General features: G+C 45.0%; 2 protein-coding genes across 4 annotated transcripts in view; one reads left to right on the top strand and one right to left on the bottom strand.

The window, feature by feature from the left end:
• The window catches only part of PAQR9 (progestin and adipoQ receptor family member 9), an 89,732-nt gene that overhangs the window by 7,348 nt on the left and 57,837 nt on the right, over positions 1-24,547 (top strand). For both annotated transcript variants that reach the window (XM_085854343.1, XM_085854342.1), the window contains one exon: positions 12,267-12,386. The gene's annotated coding sequence lies outside the window, so the exon portion shown is untranslated. The remainder of the gene's footprint in view (positions 1-12,266; positions 12,387-24,547) is intronic.
• Positions 1,060-24,303, bottom strand: LOC147012944 (procollagen C-endopeptidase enhancer 2-like). Of its 2 annotated transcripts, XM_085854334.1 has the most exons (8): positions 24,195-24,303; positions 14,880-15,138; positions 12,256-12,380; positions 7,977-8,113; positions 6,624-6,793; positions 6,423-6,518; positions 1,984-2,154; positions 1,060-1,745 (listed from the first exon to the last, which is right to left on the bottom strand). In XM_085854334.1, exons 1-8 carry the CDS (start codon positions 24,267-24,269, stop codon positions 1,612-1,614), a joined length of 1,167 nt encoding a protein of 388 aa, XP_085710460.1. In that variant the 5' UTR covers positions 24,270-24,303; the 3' UTR covers positions 1,060-1,611. The 2 variants fall into 2 exon arrangements, with proteins under 2 accessions (XP_085710460.1, XP_085710461.1); XM_085854335.1 differs by lacking the exon at positions 6,423-6,518.

Raw genomic sequence — 24,547 nt, 5'->3', positions numbered from 1 at the left:
CCAGGAATAACGATTGATCATTTCCATGGATAAAGATTGATTATTTCCAGGAATAAAGATTGATCATTTCCAGGAATAAGGATTGATCATTTCCATGGATAAAGATTGATCGTTTCAATGAATGAAGATTGATCATTTCCATAGATTTTTACACTTTAATATAATTGGACCGTTCACTCTATGGCGGGTACAGTGATTCACAAGGTCGATGGTAAAAAGTTTTGGTTTATCTTTCACTTTTGTTCCAGCACTGATGAACATCCATCATGAAGCTTGTTTTTGCTTGAAATCTTCTTCTCAAACAGGAGGATAATTATCAATCCCTATAATTATTCCATTCATTGCAAAGGGCATGACGAATAACACTGAAGATGGTCCTTTCGAGAAGACAAAGTGTGTGGAACTTACCAAGTTTGGAAGCCTTGATTCAAATGAACATTTTCGTTCAAATTACAAAACAATAACAGGGATTTACACACAGGGATTTTTATTTTTTAAACGCCCCATCGACGTGCTGCCCACCCGCCCCGACGGCGCAACGCCCACTCTCCCCGATGGTGAAACGCCTCCTCGCCCAGTCGCCACGATGCCCACCCCCATGTCACTTTTAATACTCCTCGATGAACATTTTCCACGTTACTCAGTGAAATCGATGCATTCTCCTTTAGAATCGTTCACATGCATTTTGGGCGCGTGTGTCGTTAACGATTCTAATGCAGGAATGTATTCATTTTACTGAATAACGTGTATTTCAGCTTGCATGAAGCAAACGACAGACTGCAGTGTTGTTGTGCCGTGTTCAGGTAAACCTGAACATACGGTCATGGCATGCAGGGATTTCAAGGTGGCTATCAGGTAAAAAAAAGATGTAGCTGCTTACACCTGGGGCAGCAACAGAGACAACCGAGCTTGGTTCATCTCGAGATCGGGTTTGAACGGCACACCCAGAGGTTTCTCGAGTGATCTTGTAGGTGTGTGTGTGTGTGTGTGTGTGTGTGTGTGTGTGTGTGTGTGTGTGTGTGTGTGTGTGTGTGTGTGTCTCTCTCTGAAAGCTCGGAATCAAAGTCCACATCGATGCACATTATTCAATTAAACTTTTTAATGGTGGGGTTTGGGGGATGAAGACTTGTCCAATGATGAATAAACAAACATCGACAGCACATTCACCTTTTGACGAGTCCCTCTCAGACATCGTACAATCACAATGCCCGTCCATACCCAATGTTCCAAGCAGTCCTACCAATACCCATGTACCCCTCTTAATATTCCAAATACTTCCAGGTACCTGTGTAATTCTAGTACTTATCTACCGTGTCTGCCGCCTCTACCTTTCCAGGGCGACCATTCCCTTCATTCACTGCTCTGTGTTAAGTAGCTGTCCTCCTTTATGTTCTGTTTTTTTTTACTCTCAAGCTGTGTGGGCTCCATTATCCTGTCATTGTTCCTTCTGCTGAAAAACTTCTCCATGTATTTGGTTCCCCCCCCCTACATTATCTTAAACATCTCTATAATATTAACCATCTATTCGTTATCTCTGAGATTTTTGTCATTGCAAGCAAGCAGACCGAGAATGGTTGGACAACGACGAAGGAAAGCAACAGGTCTGTCGGCCTAGCATCTTTGTTGACGATAAAGATTCTCAAGTCTGCTGTAAATGTGTCCCTCACTGGGCCACACAAAGCTGGTAGGCCCGACTGCGCCCACGCCGCCCGCCATCACCTTTCCCATGAAGATGTACCGCCAACCTGTGAGAGAAAGGGAAGAAGAGCTGAGTCGCAAGATATAACAAATGGACATTGTCGGAGAGTTCACAAATAATGCATTAAATCGCCATGTTTTTCAGTTCCTAGCTATCCCAGAATATAACAATGGAATTGTTGTGTGAATAATGCATCATGAAGCGAGCGACGAGGAGACTCCAAAACTCTAATCGTGTGATTGTGCATTTTGGTGTCTGTTTGTATCCCGGATTATGTCATGGACCTGCTTGGAGATGGGGACAGGCAGGGCAAGCGGTTTGAAGAGTGCTGCTGTTCATTGCCTCTCCAAGCTGCCTCACAAGGAGACTCCCGGTTTTAAAGGGCATGATGGCTCGCAGACCAATTGCTCTTCCTGGTCCGCGTCGTCGCACCCATGACACTGTACCAACAATCGCTGAGAAAACAGATGGACATGCAATGTAATAATTATATATCACCGATTGCAAGAGTTTCATGAAATCGCCGTTTTTCTGGATATTTCTCGGGCATTCCATACAGTCTGTAATCCTGCTCTGCTTGTCAAGCTCACTCACTGCCAGTGGCATATAAGGCTACTTTAGTTTCTGGATTTCATTATCCTCCTCTACTTGCACAGTCAACATGTTGCCATCAATGGTACCCTCTCCTCCTCCTCCAGGGGAGGCTGGAGTTCCTCATGGCAGTATATTGGACTCTTTCTTGTTTGTCATCTGCATAAATGACATATCTGACTCTCTCAAAACCCTCTATTAATTTTGCAAATCCCTCCACGTTGTGTCAAACAGTACCCCCATCCCACTGACAGGCAGAGAGCAGCTGTGTTGTTCTGTACTAATCTGGAATTATATATATATATATATATATATATATATATATATATATATATATATATATATATATATATATATATATTATATATATATATATATATATATATATATTTATATATATATATATATATATATATATATATATATATATATATATATATATATATATATATATATATATATATATATATATATATATATATATATTTACGGTTCTTGGAACCGTTTGCATTCAAACATACAGCTGACCCAAAGTTAGTTACGCCGTTAAGTACATGTGTAGACAGATTCCCTCCTCGTGTTTAGTGGGAAATCGAAGGGGTGCGTTGCGATGTTTTTTTTAGTTGGGGTCATAAATCTTTATACCCCATCCCCTATCACGATCCACTGTCCACCTCCTGTATCCGAAGGCCCGTTGGCTGGGGCAAAATCTTTGTGTTGTGGCTTCTTCTTGATGAGTCCAGACATGTGTGGAAGGGGGGGGGGGAGGCCGGTTTCTCCTGCATGGCCGAAATCCCGCCCAGAAAGGGCGGACCCATTGAGGCCCTGTCAAATCAGGGCGGACAGTGGCGTCGGCTTCACCAAGGCCCCTCCCCGCTGAGAGAGATCTATACATTACGAAGTGATCCTCAGCATAGTCCTTGGCTGGGAGATAAATTATGGCACCATCCTGAGAGGGGAGAGAGAGAATTCTGTGTGGGTCGGCCGTGTTAGTTGTGGTCTGAGGTTGAAGAGAAACAGCGTTGGAGTGAGACGGTTGGAGTCATGGGTTGCCAAAGAAAGGAGGAGGGTCGTGACGCGGAGGGTCTGCCCGCTTCTCGCCTCAGCGGCCCGTCTGTTGCGCAGGTTCGAGGGCACCCAATCTTGACCGGGTCTCTCGTGGGTCCTGTCGGCGGCCCTGATCCCCGTCTCAGACTTCGCTCTGCTCCACCCGAGCTCCTTCGCGGACATGGTCTCCGCACGTGTGGCTGTGGGCCGAGCTGCACGACCACTGGCAGGTGCAGCACCATGGAGCATCCCTTCCCTCCAATGTGCAGGTACCCCAAAAGAACTGCGACCTCAGCTCACTCACTCTCTGGCTGCGGGGTCCTTTGCAATACACCTGGGTTTTTCATCTGAGTGAGTGGCGCCGTCTTTAAGTAGAACTGTTTAAGTGTTTGATCATTGTAAATCTTGCCTGTTTAATTCCCTCGTAAGTCTGCTCTGTGTCTTTCTTTTGTGAGTGCTTGTAAATAAATTATTGTAGAAATGTTCCCAGGTCATTTTAGTCTTCTCCTTCATTGGTCCAGCATGGTTCGGATCTGAGTTTAGCCGGGTTTTTATACCCGATAATCTGTTCATCCGAGCCGGTACGTTCTTGGCGGGTCCACTCGGCTGCATCCAAACTGGAAAGGTAGTTGGTAGTTGGTAAAGTGATCCGGTTCGGGCAAGACGTATGTGGTTAATTGGGTAAAGTGCTTCTCGACAAAAAGACCCTACGCTATGCGGTGGAGGTATTGGCGTCCACGGTCGGTTAAGCGACCCGCCGCCTCACGGAATTATCCGTGAGCGACGGCCTACAATTCCGGGAGTCTGGTGGGAGACGACGTAACTTCCCCCACCTAGCGGTCGTTCTTGCCACCGGACCCCGGCTCGCAACAATATATACATCGTCGAGGCTCATGGAAGAGCTAGTACACTGAATGGATCGGAACATAACAGGATGCAAAAGGAAGAGTAGAGAGAGAGGGGGGATACCAACGCTCTGAAAGACCAGAGGGCGCAAGACCAGAAAGGAAGTGGGAGAAGACAGAAACACCAGCGACCCGTCTGCGATGGCGAAGTGATAGCCCAATTGACTCAGTTTCATCATGAGAGACTCCAATAATCTTGAAGGCCTTGGTTCTCCATGGCATCAAGATGTGGAGCAGGGTAGCCAGCCCATTAGGGATGGAGTACTCCATCAAGCTGCTGATATAGGCCTTGTAGGTGGATAGGAGTTCAGGTGTGCCATGGAAGGACTTTGCATGACAGAGGATGCCCAGTCGGTGGCTGGATTTGGAGGCCAAATTTGAAATCAGATTTGCCCATGAAAGATCATGGCTGAGAGTGAGACCCAGGAGTTTGAATGACTGAACTTCCTCAAGAAAATTGTTAAGAAAGTAGATGGGGGGGGGGGGTTGCCAGACGGTACTTTCGGAGAGAGATAGGGGGAGTGTGAGATTCATCAGGATTGAAGGACATATTCCAAATGTTTGACCAGCTTGTGATTTTTTTTTCAAGGTCTGAAGAGAGGGAAGAAGCTGCAGCCTCCCTGTCTCAAGGATGAGGGATGTCATGGCAGAAGGTAGAGTCATCAGCAAATTGATAAAGGGGATTTTCCAGAGAATGAGAGAGATTGCTGATGAAGATCAGTAATAGGACTGGGCCAAGAACACTGCCTTGGGGCACTTCAGCCTTGACAGGGAGAGGAGATAAAAGGATTCTGTTGAGAGCCACACATTGGCTATGAGAGTAGAGGAAGTCAGTGAGCAATGTTTGGAGTTGGCTTTGGATACCATAAGCAGAGAGTTTGGAGAGGAAGGCAGGATGCCAGACTGTATCAAAAGCACGTGATATGTCCAGAGAGATGGCTCTGATCTCATGTCTGATATTGAGGGCCTCCATCCATTGTTGCGAGTGTAGAAGCAGCATGTCCAAGGTGGAGTGACCTGGTCTGAAACCAAATTGGTGATCTGACATGAGGTGGTTGGAGAAAAGGAAGAATTTCATTTCAACTGTGATTATGGATTCCATGACCTGACTGATGATTCGAATTGAGGTGATTGGTTTGGAGTTAATGGGATGAGTTTTTGCACATTTTTATGTAATGCAGTGATTTTGGTGGTTTTCCAAGCAGATGAAAGATGACCTAGGTCCTAGGGTAAATGATGATAGGGTGAAAAGAGCAGAAAGCGGATATGTAAGAGCAGCAGAACAGGTTTTAGGACACGTCAGCTGATGTCATCCGGTCCAGTTGCAAAATCAGAGTTGAGGGTTGAAAGAACCTTCTCCACCTTCTCAGGTACAAAAGACAGACTCCAGGAGCAGTTGTGTATTACAGGGAAGTTTGTGTACTGTGAGTGAGGGTTTAGGGACACATTATTTTGAAGCAAACACAGAATTGAGGTATTCGGCCTTCTCACGAGCGGAGTCGGCTGTGGTGACATTTGAAGAGAGGGAAGGGATGGAAGGGGGCATATACGAGAGATAGATCTAACAAGGCACCACCAAGTTTTACAGGAGGGAGACAAGTTTGAAAGTTCATTCTTGAGGTTGGACAGATGTTGTTTTCTGACTATTCTGAAAGTTTGCACACATTTGTTGCAGACGTTTTGGAATGCATTGAGATTGCCTTGGGTCAGATTTGCCATCCGAGAAGAGAAGGCAAATCACATCCATTTTTCCTAGAATCCGGGAATTATAAAGCTGTTGGAATTGGAATTCACAATGGTTGATGTTATTCAGTTTGGAGTTTCTTGTGTTCGTTCGGTTATTTCTTACCTGCAAAAGTCTTACACATCTTTTCCCAAATTTCTTGGCCATTTAAACTGTTCCATACCAAACATTTTTTGACAAATAGAGACAACTTTGTGACCTGCCTAACCTGGAGGTGTCAGGATAGCTCATTTGGTAGCGTGCCAACTTCTGTGCTACCTGGTTCAGGATTCGATTATTGACATGGGCAAATGATTAGACTTGGTTTCTCGAAGCTGACTATTGGAGTCCTGAAATATTAATCTGCAACTAATATTACATCTGTGTAGTTACCTTACCCCTCGACAAAGCCACAAAAAGATAAAGATTTTAAAAATAACTATCTGCATATTCCCACCGTAATCACTACTGCAGTAGTTGGCTGCAAGTGTGCCGGTCACTTTGCAGTTGCTTTTGCAGGCATCTTCTCCCACTACTATGCTGGGCTGTAAAACTGAACAACCAGAAACCATTTTTCCAATGAAACATCAATGTCAATCATACAAGTGAGTTGAGATATCTGTCCCAGGTAGATAGCAATTGTCTCATCAACAAATACCGGCTTGGTGTGTTGGCTTTTGGTGGCCAGTTGCTGTCACTTTGGCGTTGTGTTTTGGTTGTGTTGAGTAGAATGCCTCAAAGCCATCACCTCCATGGCCTATTAAGGCCACTACTGAGGAGTCGGACACCAGCTGGACTAGCATTTTCCTCCCTGATGATGTAAATGGCCTGAAATGATGACAGGAATCTTATGAAATATATATAAAATAATCGTGGGCACCTGATACCATTTCCTTTAATATTGATTGTGCAGATCAAGGAAGTGGATGCAAACTTTGTGATGGGTGTGCAGCTTGTTATGCATTCAGTCAACTGTTGTGCTGTTTTCAAATAAATCTGAAAGTGAGTATCGACAGTTATAGTTGGAGCCCCATCATTCAGGGTGATGAGTGGCAAGGATTAGGTCTAGATCTCTAGGATATTGTGCCATATTACGAAAATAATATTGTAGATTATGTTTCCTAGTCTGGGGTTGACTCCCAAGCTCACTATAAGCTACATACATCACAAAGTGTGCCATCCCTCAGATGAAGGTTACGCCAGGTGTCCTATCGGCTGGCGTTAGTTCGTGGACTTTCGAGATTCCGCAGTATGTTTTTGCGAAGACCAGGTGAGTTATCTCCAGCACCCAAAACAAATTGCAAACTCTTGCCCAATTCACCTTCAACCAAATCAAGTCGAAGATTTCAATATACTGAGCCTTGGATTCAAAATTCTGATTCCCGAGTTTCTCGTCCAATTATTAATTGTCTCCTCACAACAGCACACAATATTCTATGCAACCTTCCATGACAACTTTCCTTTCAAAGTGCAACTCGAAGTACAGTACTTGATCTCAAAACTTCCAGAAGCTTCTGAAATGCAAATATGTACACTGTAGTTACTTTGTTACCTCCACTACTGAACGCGGACGGACGTAATGTTTTCACCCCTGATTGTGAGCAGGGAGGGATGTCTGTCAAAAAGTTATGGACGGATTAGGCCAAAACGTGGTGGACATGTTGGGTCCATGATAAGGACGAATTGATTTGATTTTGGTGGAATATATGGATCTAGATCCTACAATTTATTTCAAGTGATTGAACACAATTGAGAGATGGGGCCAAAAAACGGTAAATAGCACGATATTTCATAAAGTTGTGGATGGATTATGACAAAACTTTGTGGATGTATTGGGGGAGGTGATAAGAACAAGCCAATTGGATTTTGGTTCATGTCCGGATGCAGATCCGGCCTATCAGTGGGATACAAAACGTAAACTGTTCAGCCTGGTGGAGGAATGTGCTCTACCGAGTGTCATTCTCGTTGTATTCTATTGCAATTGGTTTACATAAACATGACCGCTACCCACCCCGGTGGTCGATATCCACATGCTCGTGCAATTTGTGTTCCCTCATCTGCACTTGGTCCGTCGTACACGGCGACGTAGTCAAAATGGCAGGCCACGCCGTGACTCACATCAAACTTCCCAAAGTTAAGTCGTACAACCTGCTTCGACAGAACATGTGCCCATGTCATGTGCACAAATGGGTTCGTTATTGTAAGATTTGGTTAAAAATACTTCTGCATTGCCTTTTCATTGGAACATTCAAAATTGCCCTCATGGTTTTTAGAGTCTACATCAAATACGAGCATCACTTGGAGATCACACTGGGAGGGGATGGGGGCAGATCACTTCGTTTTTGAAGGTGGTTAATTGACTAGCTAAGTTTTTTTTTTTTTTCACCAACCAACAGCTACGTGGAGGCCATGTCTGGCTTTACCAATACACTGAAACCCAGTAATGGCTTTATTACCTCCATCAACGAAGGTGAAAGAGGTTACTGTTTTCACCCCTTTCTGTCTGTTTTGTTTGTCTGTTTGTGTACAGGATATCTCAAAAAGTTGTGGAGGACAGATCCGGATGAAATTTTGTGGGCAGGTTGGGTGTTTGACAAGGACGAGTTGATTAGATTTTGGTGACGATCCGAATCCGGATCCGACTACTCGAATTTTTTAAGTGATTCTTCACCATTGAGAGATCGGGCTAAACTAATACATAGCACGATATCTTAAAAAGTTGCGGACGGATTCGGATGAAACATGGTGGACAGGTTGGGTGTGTCGCAAGGATGAATTTATTCGATTTTGGTGAAGATCTGAATCCGGATCCGGATACGAGAATTATTTAAATTTTAAAGTGATTCTTCACCATTGAGCGATAGGGCCAAAAACGATATAGTACTGTATAGGATGACATTTAAAACATGTATTGGACCCGATGTGTTCTCGTGGAACAGGCATTACGTGGCGGAGGAATGCGCTCTACCGAGTGCCCTTCTAGTTATTACTTGCAACGACGAGATATTTCTTCAACCTCAGACGAGGAATTGATTTGTTCCCCCATTCACCACCCCTATTCAAAGAAATCAACACAAAAAGGGGAGGTATGCCAATAAATTACACTGAACAACAAATTTCAAAAAAATTTTTTTACTGGAGATGTGTAAAGTGATTAAGACTAATTTGGGTACGCTGATTTCAAAAATCATAACCGTTTTGCTGTATCACGTCAGGATTTTCAGGAACAGAAATATTCCCATTGCCTAGAAGTCAGGATTTCAATGAAATTTACATATGTCTTTAACATGTCTATTTCGTACAATTGTTGTTAACTTGTGTTATATTTCTTTCTTTCAGATAAAGATGAGTAGGCGTTCCTGTACCAATCATCCTGACAACTTCTGTTATGTCTGTGGTCGGTATACCAAAAAAGATCAACAGCGAAGTATATCTACAGCAGTGAAAATGAAGGCCGCCTACTTTCACTACTTCGGGTGTAAGGTGGGGGACCAAGAACAGAGCTGGGCACCACACATCTGCTGCACAAGCTGTCACACAACCTTGACTCAGTGGTTGGTGGGCAAGCGCGCGAGCATGCCATTTGCGGTGCCCATGATATGGCGTGAGCCGCAGAATCATCATGATGATTGTTATTTCTGCTGCACAAGCATCGCCGGCTTCAACAAGAAGAATAAAGGTCACATCAAGTACGCTGACTGCGTCTCTGCTCGTAAACCTGTGCCTCATGATGACGAGAACCCCGTTCCAACACCTCCAGCTGATCAGAACATAGCTGTAAGCAGTGGTGAAGAGGATGGTGATGATGAACCTTTTGAACCCGACACTCAAGAATCACACCTTCTGAACCAGGGAGACTTAAATGATCTTGTAAGAGATCTCTCGCTGTCAAAGGCGAAAGGCAGAGCTGCTTGGATCAAGGCTGCAGCAGTGGAATCTACTTGAACCTAACACCAAGATATTCTTGTTCAGAGCACGTCACAGAGACATGGCTGAGTTCTTTGAGATGGAAGACACGATGACATTCTGCAGTGACATCAACGGTCTGTTGAAAGAACTTGGGTGTGATCACGATCCTGCAGACTGGCGCCTCTTCATCGACTCGGGGAAGAACAGCTTGAAGGCTGTTTTGCTCCACAATGGCAACGAGAAACCATCAGTCCCACTGGCTCACGCGTTCGGCATGACAGAGACCTACGAGACTATGCGGCAGCTGCTTGATTCCATCAAGTACAATGACTTCAACTGGCACATCTGCGGAGACTTGAAAGTGGTGGCGCTGTTGTTAGGGCTGCAGTCAGGCTACACGAAATACATGTGCTTCCTTTGTCTCTGGGATAGCAGAGACGACAAGAATCACTGGACGAAGAAAGATTGGGAAGAGCGAAAAGAGCATGTACCTGGTCGACACAACGTGAAGCATGTCGCCCTTGTCGACCCAGCCAAGGTTTTCCTTCCACCACTCCACATAAAGCTCGGCTTGATGAAAAGTTTTGTACGGGCAATGGATCTGAATGGGCGTGGGTTTTTATACCTCAAGGAAAAGTTTGGCAACACCTTGTCGGAGGCCAAGATCAAGGCTGGTGTCTTTGTTGGACCGCAAATCCGACAAATTATGAAGGACGAAACTTTTCCCACAACTCTAAACCCCAAAGAGCTGGCAGCGTGGAGGAGCTTCAAAGCTGTGACGGACAACTTCTTGGGGAATGAGCGCGCGGACAACTATGAAGAAATAGTGCAGCAGCTGCTGGAGTCCTTCAGGAAACTTGGCTCCAGGATGTCCCTGAAAATCCATTTCCTACACCAGCACCTGAACTTCTTCCCTGACAACTTGGGAGCAGTCTCGGACGAGCACGGCGAGCGATTCCACCAAGAGATTTCACTCATGGAGACGCGTTACCAAGGGCGGCAACCCGAACATGATGGGCGATTTCTGCTGGTTCCTGCATCGTGAAACTGACACAGAGCAGCACAAACACAAAGCCAAATGCCTAAAGCATTTTTAATTACATTCTAGTGGAGTTTTTCTGTAATTTCTATAATTTTGAAGCATTCATGATGAAATAAATGAATAAATGAATTTTTGTAAATTTCATTGAAATCCTGACTTCTAGGCAATGGGAATATTTCTGTTACTGAAAATCCTGACGTGATACAGCAAAACGGTTATGATTTTTGAAATCAGCGTACCCAAATTAGTCTAAATCACTTTACACATCTCCAGTAAAAAATTTTTGTTGTTCAGTGTTATCCTACTATTGCTCCACGGTGACATTAAAATTCAAGGACATGAAACTAGTATCCCAAAGGTTGTGGGTTTAAAGATGGCTGATGGCAGCAGTATTAAGAATTTGAATTGTAATCCCTTGGGAACCAACATCCCTTTTCCCTTGGGAAATTACAATGTCACTGTTGAGTAAAAGCCCGGCTGGCTCATTATTGAACCTCTGGGAGGGGTAATATTCCTGCCCAACCTAATCACAGACCAATATCATAATCTGAGTGAAGTTTCAGCCCATGAGTGTGAACCGATTTATACAAATATCTCTGAGTTGAAGCAGTTCTTTAAGGAGGAATGGGCTAAAATTGTTCCAAGCTGATGCAAGACATTAGAGCTTTTTATTTTTAATTAACTTGTAAAAAATTCTGAAAATATGTTATCACTTTGTCATTACGCGGTATTTTGTGTAGATGAGTGACAATTTTTTTTTAATTTAATCCATTTTAAATTCAGGCTGTGACAACAAAATACGACAAAAGTTGAGTGGTGTGAATATTTTCTGAAGGCACTGCACTTTTTCTGACATAACAAAAGAAATTGAATGTTGGATCATTTTGCTTAATAAATTAATGTAAAAGCAGATTTTTTTGTGCTATTTGTTTAATCATGTTATATTTATCTAATATTCGGAGTGAGATGAAGATCTGATCACATTTTAGGTCAAATTTATTCAGAAAAACAGAAGATTCCAAAGGGTTCACAAACTTTTTCTCACCACTGTATTGTGGTTGATACTCTGCTCTCAGAGCAACATGAGAAGCACAAAATATTACCAACGAAAAGGCATTGCCACCCGACGTCCCTCAAACCAAAGAGAAAATAAATTACTGAACACAACTTCAATTCTTTATGCGATTTAGAATTAAGTTACCTTCAGTGCTGACTTCAGTAATCCTGGTCGTGGGAGTCATACAGTGTTAGTGAAAGGCACCTTGTATTTTGATCAAAAACACTCATAAGATGATAATTTGATAGCACTTTTATTTTACCATTGCAATGCAAGATGTACCTTTCCAACAGGTGCGATCATGCGCCAAGAGCAAACAAGGTTGCGAGGGTAATCTGAGTGGGGCCATTTTGGTGTGATGAAAGAACCGCGCGGGTTCACAAGTTGGCCGCCACACGTACCCAACTCTGCAGGTGAGCGAGACAACAAATGACAAGCCTCATTTGAATTTGAGAAACCTTGGTTTAAAAATCTGAAACTATGCCTAGAGCTGTCAGATGATCTCTCTGTTTAGATGTAACCTTCTGAAATCACAATGACTTAATTGAAACGATCATGAGCAAACAGGTTTATGTGAAAGCTCTAACCTTGCCAACCTGACCTGTAAGCTGAGAAAATGTATATAATTATGTATACATTCCTTCTAACGTCTCCTATTCCAACACTGCTCCATTTGCTTCAACTGATCATTTTATTGTGAGAGTCCACATCCATCTCTCTGGCTGTTTTCAGAGAGCCGCCTCAGAAATGCAGAGTATATCATTTCACTGAGGCCAAGTGACAGGGACTGCAAGGTGCCCCCTCTTTTTAGTATTGGTCTGTTATCTCCACTGACCTTGATATTGATTCCTCATGGCAATTCTTCCATAAAGCCTGCTTCCTCTCTCCCTCCCTCTCTCTCTCCCATACACTGTTTTATCCCATCACTTCTTAAGTATCGCACCCATCCTCTCGCTCCTGGTACACTGAATCCTGTTGTAAGGCAGTTGCCTTCTCTTCATGGAAGAAGGCAAATCTGACCAAAGGAAGTCCACAAGGACAGGAGGAAGTGTGTGTCCACTCTTAGGAGAGCCAGAATACATCTGGCCAACCATAAGGCTGAACTCTCAAACCAGATCCTGATAGCACATTGTTAAGTCTGTCTCTGGAGTATGCTCCCCTCCTTCCCTTTCATCACTTAAAATGGCACCACAGCCAAGAATGCCAAATGTCTCAATTCTCTGTTTACTTCCAAACCTCATATTCCCAACCCCTCACTCACTCTCCATATCTTACCCTCTCATATGCAACTTCTCCTGGACACTGCATTTCTCACCTGAGAAGATGGAGACATCTGTGATGACCCTTGACTCAGATTCTGTGATCTTTGTGGACAGCATCAGTTCCTACATCCTGAAAACCTGTTCTGCCAATCTTGCATACAATATCTTCTTTCTGCTCTGTTAATCCTAACATTGGCCTGAAGTCACCTTCTGTTTCCTCGCAAGTCAGCCAATGTCACTTTGATGCAAAAACATGGTGCAAAAACAGACCCTCTTAAATCTAAGCCCATTAACTTATAATTATAAACAGACTCAGTGGTGTAATAGTAAAGTTGTCCACTTCGTGTCTGGGAGGTCGGTGGTTCAGACCCTGACCAAGTCATACCAAAGACATTTTAAAAAGTATGTTCAGCTTCCTTTTTTTTTTGATTTGTAAGCATTTTTTTTTATGAAACTGTAATCATGTGCATTCATGGTCAAGAAGATTTTAAACTTTTAAAAGTTTCCCCGATGCATCAGGAACCTCCAGGAACCTATCCCCCCTTTTTCCATTGAAACAATGCTCCGCTATTCGTGGATTCGCCATTCGTGGCATTTTCCAGGAACGTGTCTCCCACGAATAGCGGGGTCTGACTGTAGATCAGAGTTTGCCTCTAAAGCCAGCGGCGGAGTGCACATTCTCTGTAATGCACAGTCTTTCCTTGGCAAATTTGAACTTTTATAAACTTTAAGGCCTTCATCCACATTTTGCTCGACTACTGCTCTCCCCTTTTGGCTGGTGCATGGCCTCACACTTCTTAATGGAGTAAAGGTGAAGACCCTCAAAATCATGGGAACTGCCCTTAACAAAACTGAATCTCTTGGCATGCTACTTCCACATCACAGACAGTTTAATGACCTCTCTTTCCTCCACTGTCTCCTTCCTGGTTTTGCACCCTCTGCCGTTGCTTTGATCTGCCCTGCCACCCGCCCCCACCCCAGTTTCTCCAGGGCACACATGGCCTGCCAGTAATTCACCTCTGGGGAAACTACCCAAGTCCAGTCTCACTGCTCACTATTTATTACTCTTTTCTCTCACCAATGCAATCAACTTCCTCAGTCTGTGCAATCTCATTCTTCCCCCCAGAACTTAAGGATGGCTGTTCACCTCCTCTACAGGTCATTCCCATCCATGCTCATTTTCTTTTCTTCCCTCATTAACCCTCCCCAAGCCCACTCCTTTTCCAGGTTATTGTATTTTCTCACCTCTCCTTCCACCCACCTTTCAATTTTGTTCCATTGCTGTTTCATCCTGTTTTTCCTTCCTCTTCTTCCAGCTGTGTTTGAGCTTGTGTCCTCCTTGTTCACGCCCTAGAACACCCTTCCCCTCCTCTTGCTCTCCTTCTTCCACATGTCCATTTGTCAGCCTCCGAGTGTCCCTCTGTTGTATCTTTCTATGCTGCTGTTTGTGTGTTTCCCACCTTTTCACTGTGCTGTTCTGTACTGTTCTTCCACGAGCCTCGACTTTATATACAGTACAAAGAAAATCATGTAATATTCATTCAGACATCATGTTATATTCATCCAGGCTTTGATTTATGGAGGCCCATGCATGAAATTAAATCCTGAGCAAACCGAATCAGTCGGAGTCCCACTACAACGTACCAAGATTTGTCGGTGTTCCCACAGCAAAGGTGGCCAGGAATCCATCCCCTGCATCACTGTCATCAGAGATGAGCTGAAGGGCTAAAGAAGGACCAGTTGACACCACTGTTCCTGGGCTGGAGTGACCACAATAGGATCCCAAGAGGGGTGCCTTGAGACTTGGCCCATCGTAGAGGCTCACGGAGTCATAGCGGCAGCCAGGAGAAAGCTCTATGCTTAATTTCTTGAGGGTTATTGCAACCACATTCCCAGGAGGAGCCTTGCACAAGCACAGCCACATTGCCAGGACATTTGTCGATGGATTTTGAAGAGCGAATTCATTTAAATTGAAGTGATATCATTCAACACAAAATAAATTAAAGAAAAACAGGAAACCTCAATTGTAAGTGGAGACCATCTAGCCATCATCAGTGGAATGCGTTCCCATCCATGGATTCTCATTCAACAAAACAAACAATTCATAAACACAATGATATAACTGACCATAAAGCGGTAAGGATGAACGCTTGGAAGAACGTGATAATACACCCTAGGTTCATATGGGAACTTATAATATATAGAAATCAGCATCAGGTATTCAGATAGGATGGTGCAGAGGCAGTACACTTACTCTGAGCCGTCCATTCGAGGTTCGATCCCTGACAGGACGGTAAACTGTCGGATGGGTGCTTCGCAGGAAGGGTAGCTACATCACAAAGTGTGCTGTCCCTCGAATGGACGTTAACCCGGGTGTCCCGTCTGCTTAACATTAGTTGATGAGGTTAAAATCCGATGGTGCTCTTTGTGAAGAGAAGGTGAGTTATGAAGTTTATTAATTAAGAGTAGGTGAGTCATTAACCTCAACAAATGAAGTTTACTTCTCAAATCACCTTCCGTCGGGAGTCGGGGGGGGGGGGCTGTGGGTGTTTATCCTTCTGCTACATTTGGGACTCCCTATATACCAGGAGGATTGGGTGGGACACATATGTGTCCATGCGCATAGGGGAACATTGCGAAAGGATTGCAACCAGGTGGCTTGAGTGACCTGATGGGCCACAATTTCTGCTATTCCTTCAGTGCAAGCAATGGCAAGCAGAGAGGCAACAGTTGGAACGACTTTGGGCCACACATGCAAAATGTGTGGAAGAACATCCGCAAAGAAAACCAAACTGCAACGCCATGCCGACCAAAAAACACAATGTCGATGCCCCTCATTCGAATGCTCTGGTTGTTGGGAAGTCGTGGGAGGTTGGAAGTTTGGCCACGCCCAACCCATGAACCAGGAAAGGTCTTGGACTTGCTTGCTGGGGGACTACAAATGTATCTGCTATGCAGAATTTGGTTTCCTTGGAAAGAAGCGGACAATACTGTTCCGACAGTCACAAGGTGTGCAAGCGGAAGAGCCGATACAGGCATCTGGATTCTTCCTCGAGCTAGCCGTCAAAGTCATCGAAGGAGTACGCCAACCACTACGGGTTGTGTTTGGAGAGATGCAGACTATGCTACACAACATCAACAACAAAAACAAAGACCGTATGGTCTCCTTGTTCCCACAGCCAACCAAGCCCAGGATAACTGGTGAGAAAAGACAGGCAAATTGTGCATTGGAACAGTCTGCGCAAGTGCTGGAACAACAGCGTGCCACCCATTAGCTCCCACAGGGAATGGAGCAGGTTGTGCTGATGGACCCGATCACCAGAGAGCAAAAGTTGCAAGCAATGCAAGCGCTCTTGGAACAACGGACCGAGAAACTCGAAAGAGTGACAGATAGCTTGCGGAACTTGTGGGAGAAGCTTTATGAGGAAGGCCACAACAAGGAAGCAGAAAGTGTCAGCTTTTACAAGGAGATTGCCAACCTACAAAAGCAGCTTCACCAAGTTCACTTGCAAATGCTCGGTAGTATCTATGATAGGTATACTTGGTGACTAGCCACAGCGAATGACAACATGTGTTGCATACAAGGCACAAATTGAGGAGGCATCCAAACCAGAGTTTGACGACTTTGGCATGCGGAGGCGGATCGACATGCTCAAAATATACTCGGATCCCAAAAGGCTCCAAGCAGACCTCAATGCAACTCAAATCGGTCTGGCACAGGCCATGGCAAAATGCTGGGCTCGAGAAGTTGAACTGGAAGGCGACCTCAAGAAGGCGAGAGCAAAATTATTCCAACTCGAGCAGGAACTGGAATGGTGGAAACAGCAGCAACATACCACTTGCAGATAGTAGCAACAATGTTGCAACAATAACGTTGCACTGCTCCAAATCCAAAGATGGAGCTACATGAGTCTCGCCTGCAGCTGAAACAACATTGCAAGCAACCCCAAAGCGTGCAGCTTCACTGCGACCACACAGGCTGGAAAAAAGCAAAGTGCACACGCGCACAGAGTACTCAATGACCACCAGGCCAGAGGTGACCGTCATCGCACATCATGTTCGACTCCCGAGCAATCCAAAGCGAAACAAGTACATTTGTACAAAACAAGTACACAACAACGAGTCAAAACAACAATAGCAACTAGCAGAAAAGAAGTGCTTTCCTGGGTCTGTGTGGGGGTGGGGGCGAGGGGGTGGGGGCGAGGGGGTGAGTGGCTACACAACGATACTTGGATACATGTACACATACAACATACCCGCTGCTCCAACCATGGGAACTGCTATCGTCCCTGCTGAAGGAACCATAGCTGCAACAAGCAACATGTTGCATGCAAGACTACTCCATGCAGTGGGGATCTTAGTGCCGGTTTGCCCAACCCCACCGTATTGCTGCCTGATGTTCCCTCTGGTGTTAAACTACCATTCCAGATCTTCCATCTGCTTGCACCATCTGGCTGGATAGGTTGCTCCTTTGTTGTGGCAGCAGCTGGAACAGCTTGGGTTGCAGGGAAAGAACAAGCAGCCAAGGTTGCTGAAAGCACCTTCCATACCAAGATTGCGCCGAGAGCTTTCCACACCCCTTGTTGGGCCTGCTCAACTGCCTGTTCTACTTATTGTAGAGTGGTCCACATGTCTCGGACTTCTTCTGCAACTTCTTCCAGTTGTTCTTGCTGTTCCCACCATAGTTCCCCCAGAAGTAGGTGCTCCACTCTTGTTCCAGCTGCTGCAGCTGCTTGGGAGCCATTGACTGCTTCCAGGTAGGGGGGGGGGGGGGAGCGGCTGAGCATGTTCCACTCGGGCCCGTATATCATTGCACGTATCCTCCAGACCACCAAAACGGGAATATAAATTTGCAACGGTCAGCATAGTAGCCTCGGTTCCTGCACCAGTGGTTCCTGCAGTGGTGTGTTGCAGCTTTGTTGGCTGTAGTTGTTCCAGACCGAACGTAAGGCTTGTGCACCCAGCAGTTCCGACCTCATAGGTTGTGGCTGCTGGGGGCTCTTTCCAAATCATGTCGAGCTGCAAAGAGCCTATTCCAAAATGCTTTTTGGCTTCTGCTGCTGAAACACAGCTGCAGAGGGCCTGGATTTCCTGGATCTGGTCCAAGGACAGTTCTGTTTTGGGTGGCACAGCTTTTCCGAGTCATGCCTGCTGTATTGTGATATTGCCCACAAATGTCCAATACAATGTCCCAGTATGTGCCAGTATGTACCAGGAACATACTTTGTAAATGCTTTGGCAGTATTTGATTTGCTTTGGATGTGCTTTTTTTTGGTTTGGATATACTTGGTTTGCTACGTAGCCTTGAATATCTGCAATTTGGAACAAGATACGCTAGGATATATTCCAGAAGGAGATGAGACGACAGGGGCGGCAAGCATTTGCAAAGCAGTTGCATATTGTGCACACACACAATGGATATCGACGCCAACTGCGACATCGTTGCAACTGGGATACAAACAATGGAGGTCAAAAGTTCGTGTCGATTGGACCAACAGTTGCAAAGAAAAAAAAATTCATTGCTTATCAGATCAAGTGTTGTACTTGTCGAATTATGATGTCATAATGATGACATCATCAGTAACACATCTTATTCCTCATGGTGAGTTTTGACAACAAGCTATGTGTATTTTTTTTTCCATTGAGTGATTTTGGAGATCTGGAGGTGCAAAGTTTTTCAGTTTTTCCAAGATGGCACCTGTACCACATGACCTATGATGTCATTATGACGAAAAATAATACAGGATGAGCGCACCTATTTGGAAAATTTCCTGTCAATCAAACTAAAGGTTGCTGAGAAAATGAATTTTTAAAATGCAGACACGTACATACGGCACACGTACATGACCGATCGCTTAACTCCGCTTTTCGCTTCGTGAGCGCAGGGTAACCAGCCAGTAGAGCGTACAGTTATGGTTGTTGATGGTCATGGCAAGGAATCACAACAGGCATCGAGGATGGTGGCGAAGCCTTTTGTGGACCAAACAAAAAATACCACTGTGGTACACTTGTCTGGTATTTCTTCGTGCATGCATCCATGCACACCTGAGGTATGGCAGAGAAGGACAGAAGACAATGCGTATGCCACTATCATAGCTGGTATGGTCTTTGAGCTGGAAAAGGCCGACAACTTGGTGGGTGCCGACAATCCCAGCCATCTTGCATGTGGTTGCTTTGGCAAGGGCATCTGCTGCCATGTTGCGAATCTGCATCAAAGCAACATCGTAGTTCTGCTGGGCCTCTACGATTTTAGCCAGGCAAGCTACCTCCTCGTCTTTCTTGCTCTTTCTGCAATCTGGTCTTGTACAATGTGGCACCTCCACTCTTTGGCTGCTCTAGCATCGGGGAGTGTTTGTACCCACTCCCTACAATTGCGAATAGATAGGGTCGAGATCTGTCTGTCCATCTCCATCTCATGTAGTACATACTGGAGCTTATGTATATGCCCACTGCATTGCAGCACTTTTTGCTTCTCCAAGCCCACACTACGTGTGTAGAGTCTGACGAGTATTTTGGGTGTTGGTGCTGTATGCTCTTGTGATGGGCGTTTGCTGGCTGCAAGTCGTTTTTGCATTTGATTCTTTGGTGTCGCAATGCAGAGGCCAAATTTCTGTGCCATCCTCATCTATGGCCAGTATATCGATGTGAAAGATGTGGCAGACACATTACGCAAAGTCGGAACCTGCCCACTGTACAGCTATATCCCAGCATGTGTCTTCCTTGACATTTGCCTTTGTTGGTCGGATCCACACACCTGCAATTCTCCCCATGGTGGGGTGTGCATACCATGCAACAAATATTTTGCCTTGGGGTCTGTCAGCTAGAATGGCACACTGATGGAGCTCTTTGGCCAGATTCTTCCACTGTCTTGCAGGTGGCTGGACCACAAAGACGATCTCACTTTCGGTTAGGTCTGGCAAGACGGTGTCCAGTGCTTCTTGTACCACAAAGTTGGCGGTGTCTGCTGATAGCTCTACCTCGCTATGGCATGCATAGAACAAAACCTCTTTGTGGGTACAACCTCTAACCTCCACATTTAGATGGAGAAAGGTTTTGCAGGGTGCTCATTGGGGCAGTCGGTGTAGTCAGCCAAATAGCCTCCCACCTTTTTGCGGATCTCGCTAGCCTTGAAGTTCAAAACAAAGTTGTTTATCTTGGTGTGGGCCATGTAGCTACTCTTGCTTGTGTGGATGTATGGACAGATATGGTTGTCCATGCTTTCTTTATTTTTGATGATGGTTGGCACCTTGGAAGCCATTGCATGGGTCAAGTCTCCATCCTCCTGCATTCCCCCTGTTGCAACAAGGCACTCTACCAGAGTCAAACGATTGACTACCCTGAGAAATTTCTTGTGTTGTCAATGGACTAGATGCCATAGCCATGTAGCAACAGCATCCAGTCGAAGTTTTGGAGTGCCCCCCCCCCCACACACAGCTCATCCATGGGCACCTCAGAAATGTCGACCTTTGCCACAAAGATTGCCAAAACAGCTGTCTTGCCAAAGCTGTTCATGTGTGGCTCATCGGGAGTGTATTGCTGGCCCTGCTGTGGAAGTGAGAAGGCCAGATTATACATTCCCACTCCATGAAGTAGTCTTGCAACATTGTTGCTAGTGGTGTGCATACCCCTTGCACATAATCTTCCAGTCTACTAGCGGTCCTTGCATGTACAGAGTGAGCACAAAGTCCTTATGCATGCAATTAGAATTTAGTTAGAAATGATCTGTATGCTTCCCTCCATTCTCCGCACAAATTTGAATTTTTCTCCATGTTCTTCTGGACATCTTCCATGGTGAGGGTTAGAGTTCATAAAAGCAGTCCCTAACAGCTGTTTTGAGGACTTCAACCATCAAGAATCAGCTATCCTGTTATCTTCAGCTATCCTGCTAAGAATCAGCTATCTTTAACTATCCTGCAACAAGATGGTGCACCAGAACATTATGCTCTTGCAGTTAAAGAATATCTCGACGACAAATTGAGTGGACGATGGATTGGACGTGGATCTGAGAAAGTGTGGCCTCCTCGAAGTCCGGACATAACAACATGACTTTTGTGTCAACTCGCTTTGGGCCATTGTGAAAGAGGAAATTTCTCATCTCCGCCGAACAACAGTTGAAGACCTCCATCTTCAGATTTGGAGCTGTGCAACATTGTTGCTACTATCTGCGAGTGGTATGTTGCTGCTGTTCCTGCCATTCCAGCTCCTGCTCGAGTTGGAATATTTTTGCACTCGCCTTCCTGAGGTTGCCTTCCAGTTTTCCTTCTGTAGCCCAGCTTTTTGCCATGGCCTGTGCCAGACCGTTCTGAGTTGCATTGAGGTCTGCTTGGAGCGTTTTAGGATCCAAGTAGATTCTGCGTATAGCGAGCCACGTGCGCATACCGTACTCGTTGAACTCGGGTTGAGATTCTTCCTCCTCTTGTCCCTTGTATGCGGCGCCTGAGTTGCCGTTCCCTGTGATTATTCACCATGTGTACATATCGTAGATACTACCGAGCATTTTCAAATGTAGTTGGTCCAGCTGCTCTTGTAGGTCAGAAAACTGCTTGCAAAAGCTGTCAGCTTCTGCATCCTTGATGAGGCCCTCTTCGAGAAGCTTCCCCTGCAAGATTTGCAAGCTATCTGTCGCTCTTCCCGAGTTTCTTCGTCCATTGTTCCAACAGCGCTTGCATTGCTTGCAACTTTTGCTCTCTGGTGATGGGGTCCAATGGCATGACCTGCTCTGAAGGAGCTACTGGGGTAGCACGCTGTTGTTCCAGCACTTGCGCAGACTGTTCCAATGCACAAATTTGTCTGTCTTTTCTCCCCAACTGTTCCTGGGCAGCAGCAAGCTGGGCTGGACAGTAGCAAACTGGCTCTGGACCTTTTCCACAGGGGTAGGTGTCTTGTATTTGGTTAGTAGTAGGAACAGAGAGACCAAGCAGTCTTTGTTGTTGTGAGGCATAGTCTGTGTCTCTCCCAATATAGCCCGCAGTGGTTGTCATTATCTCCCGATGCCTTTGACGGCTCGCTCGAGGAAGAATCCATTGGGCAGTATCGGCTCTTTATTTTGCACAACTTGCAGTCTTTGCGGTTGCAGGAACAGTATTGTCCACTTCGAGCCGTCATTCCGACAGTACCAGCCATCGTTGAGGCAACACCAGCCGTCGTTCCAACAATACCAGCCGTCGTTCTGACAGTTCCGGTTGCGGCTGTTGCTCTTCTCCTATATTCGGAACTTGTGAGCTTGGTTGGCTCTATGGCACGACATGTGTTCCTTTGTTGGTGGTTCCAAAGGCTCTTCCTGCTTGCGTACGCCACCCCACATACCAAGCATCGGACCTCACGAGCATTTGCTGGCTTGTTTTGGGTCTTCCAATAGTCTACCTATGCCAGACTGATATGGGTTGCTTCGAGTTGTGCTTGGAGCATTTCGGGATCCGAGAAGAGACTGTGTATATCGAGCTCAGCTTTGGATTCCTCCCCCTTCCACTACACTTGCGCATCCCACCCCCTGACATGTTTGTTTGTGTTGCCAAAGAGTTTGTTTGGCTACTCAGCCCTTTCTCCACAACCAAAGCATTCAAATGTGGTGCGTTGACTTTGTGTTTTTCGGTTTGCATGGCGTTGGAGTTTAGTTTTCTTGGCGAATGTTCTTCCACATGTGTTGCATATGTGGCCCATAGTCGTTTTGACTGTTGCCTATATGCCTGTCGTTGCTTGCACTGAAGGAGGAGCAGCAGATTGTGGCCTGTCAGGTCGCCCAAGCCGCCTGGTGTATCGGGAGTCCTAAATGTCTTTATGGACGAAAAGTAGGAGTAGACATTTTGTTAGTGGGGGCCCATATTTGAAGGATGATAACCAGTCCCCTCCACAGTCAAACATCAGTCAAACCAAGTCGGTTCTTGAAAGATCACTTGGGAGAAAAACCTTCCCAGTCGACCCCACATGAAAGTAAGACTAATTGGGGCCATTAGAAAGTAGTAGTAGTAGTAGTAGTAGTAGTAGTAGTAGTAGTAGTAGTAGTAGTAGTAGTAGTAGTAGTAGTAGTAGATATAATCAGTAGGCACTATTTACTCGATGTAATTTAAGCAAACAAATTAATGCAGACAGACATCCAGAATCTATATTATACCTAGAACATCACTCGGAGAGCGCATAGTCTCGCCTCATGCCTTCATTCTGAACAAAAATACCATTGTTACCTAAACATGCTATTGTTATGGTCCACTGCTATTATGGCCCATATGCCCGTATCATCCATGCACCCTATTGTGTCACATAGTTTATTGGCATGGTTTATGAACGTCATAAATTTAATTCTTCACTCTTCATCCGGTCATTGATCAGATATAGAAGTTTCAGATTTTTCAGATAAGGATTTAAATTCAACCAATTATGGATGGAATGCCACTTCACCGATGACGTGATCATTATCACTCTATATACCACATAGGGAGTTGATGACACATGCCAAGTTTCAATTTTTTACGTTGAGCAGTTTCGGAGAGGAATGATGCCCAATCTTATTCCTTTAATCCAATACTGCCACCATACCATGTGACCGACGACGACAGAATTAGCAATAAAATGTTCTCCATGGGGGAATCCCTTCTACATTTCAAGTTTCGCGTCGATTGGACAAGCGATTGCAGAGAAACATTTTAAAGCGAAAATATTTAAACGCGAACACACACACACACACACACACACACACACACACACACACACACACACACACACACACACACACACACACACACACACACACACACACACACACACACACGCAGATAGGGGCATCGATTGCAATAGTGCAGCTGGCAACCTCTTTGGGGTGTAACTAATAAATAATTATTACAAGAAAACACCTTGCTCTACCTGCTCACCCATTCTCACCGTGTGCACCCCTAAATTCCCAATCACTTTTAACCAGGAAGCTTAAACACTTGATCACGTGATGGACTACGATGAACCACTTACCTTCACCAACCACAGACACTGGCGGTTGGGAGGGTATCCGGAAGGAAAACCTTCACTGGCAAAAAAGCCAGACATTTTGGTAAAAACCCCTCCGCACTTAAACCCAGGTCTGTAAAATATATTAAACAACCTCGTTTAATGGAAGATGGATTATCGGTCATCTGCTAATCACGTGACATTTCTCAAGCTCGTTTGGCCCCAATAGGGACGATTCAGTAAAATTTGTCTGAATTTGGGGAAACTTTTTTTTTTCTTTTTCTTACAACACACAACGACATGCTTGAACCAAACACCTATAGCAACAACAGTTATCCATGTGGCACAAGAGTTGCAAATGAAACAGGTACACCTGG

This window comes from Eptatretus burgeri, chromosome 14 (assembly GCF_056783735.1).
Source record: "Eptatretus burgeri isolate ZD-2024b chromosome 14, Ebu_testis_v1, whole genome shotgun sequence".
NCBI classification, from domain to species: Eukaryota; Metazoa; Chordata; class Myxini; order Myxiniformes; family Myxinidae; genus Eptatretus; species Eptatretus burgeri.
The sequence above is the reverse complement of the archived record's forward strand: the minus strand, read 5'-3'. Positions and strand labels throughout refer to the sequence as shown.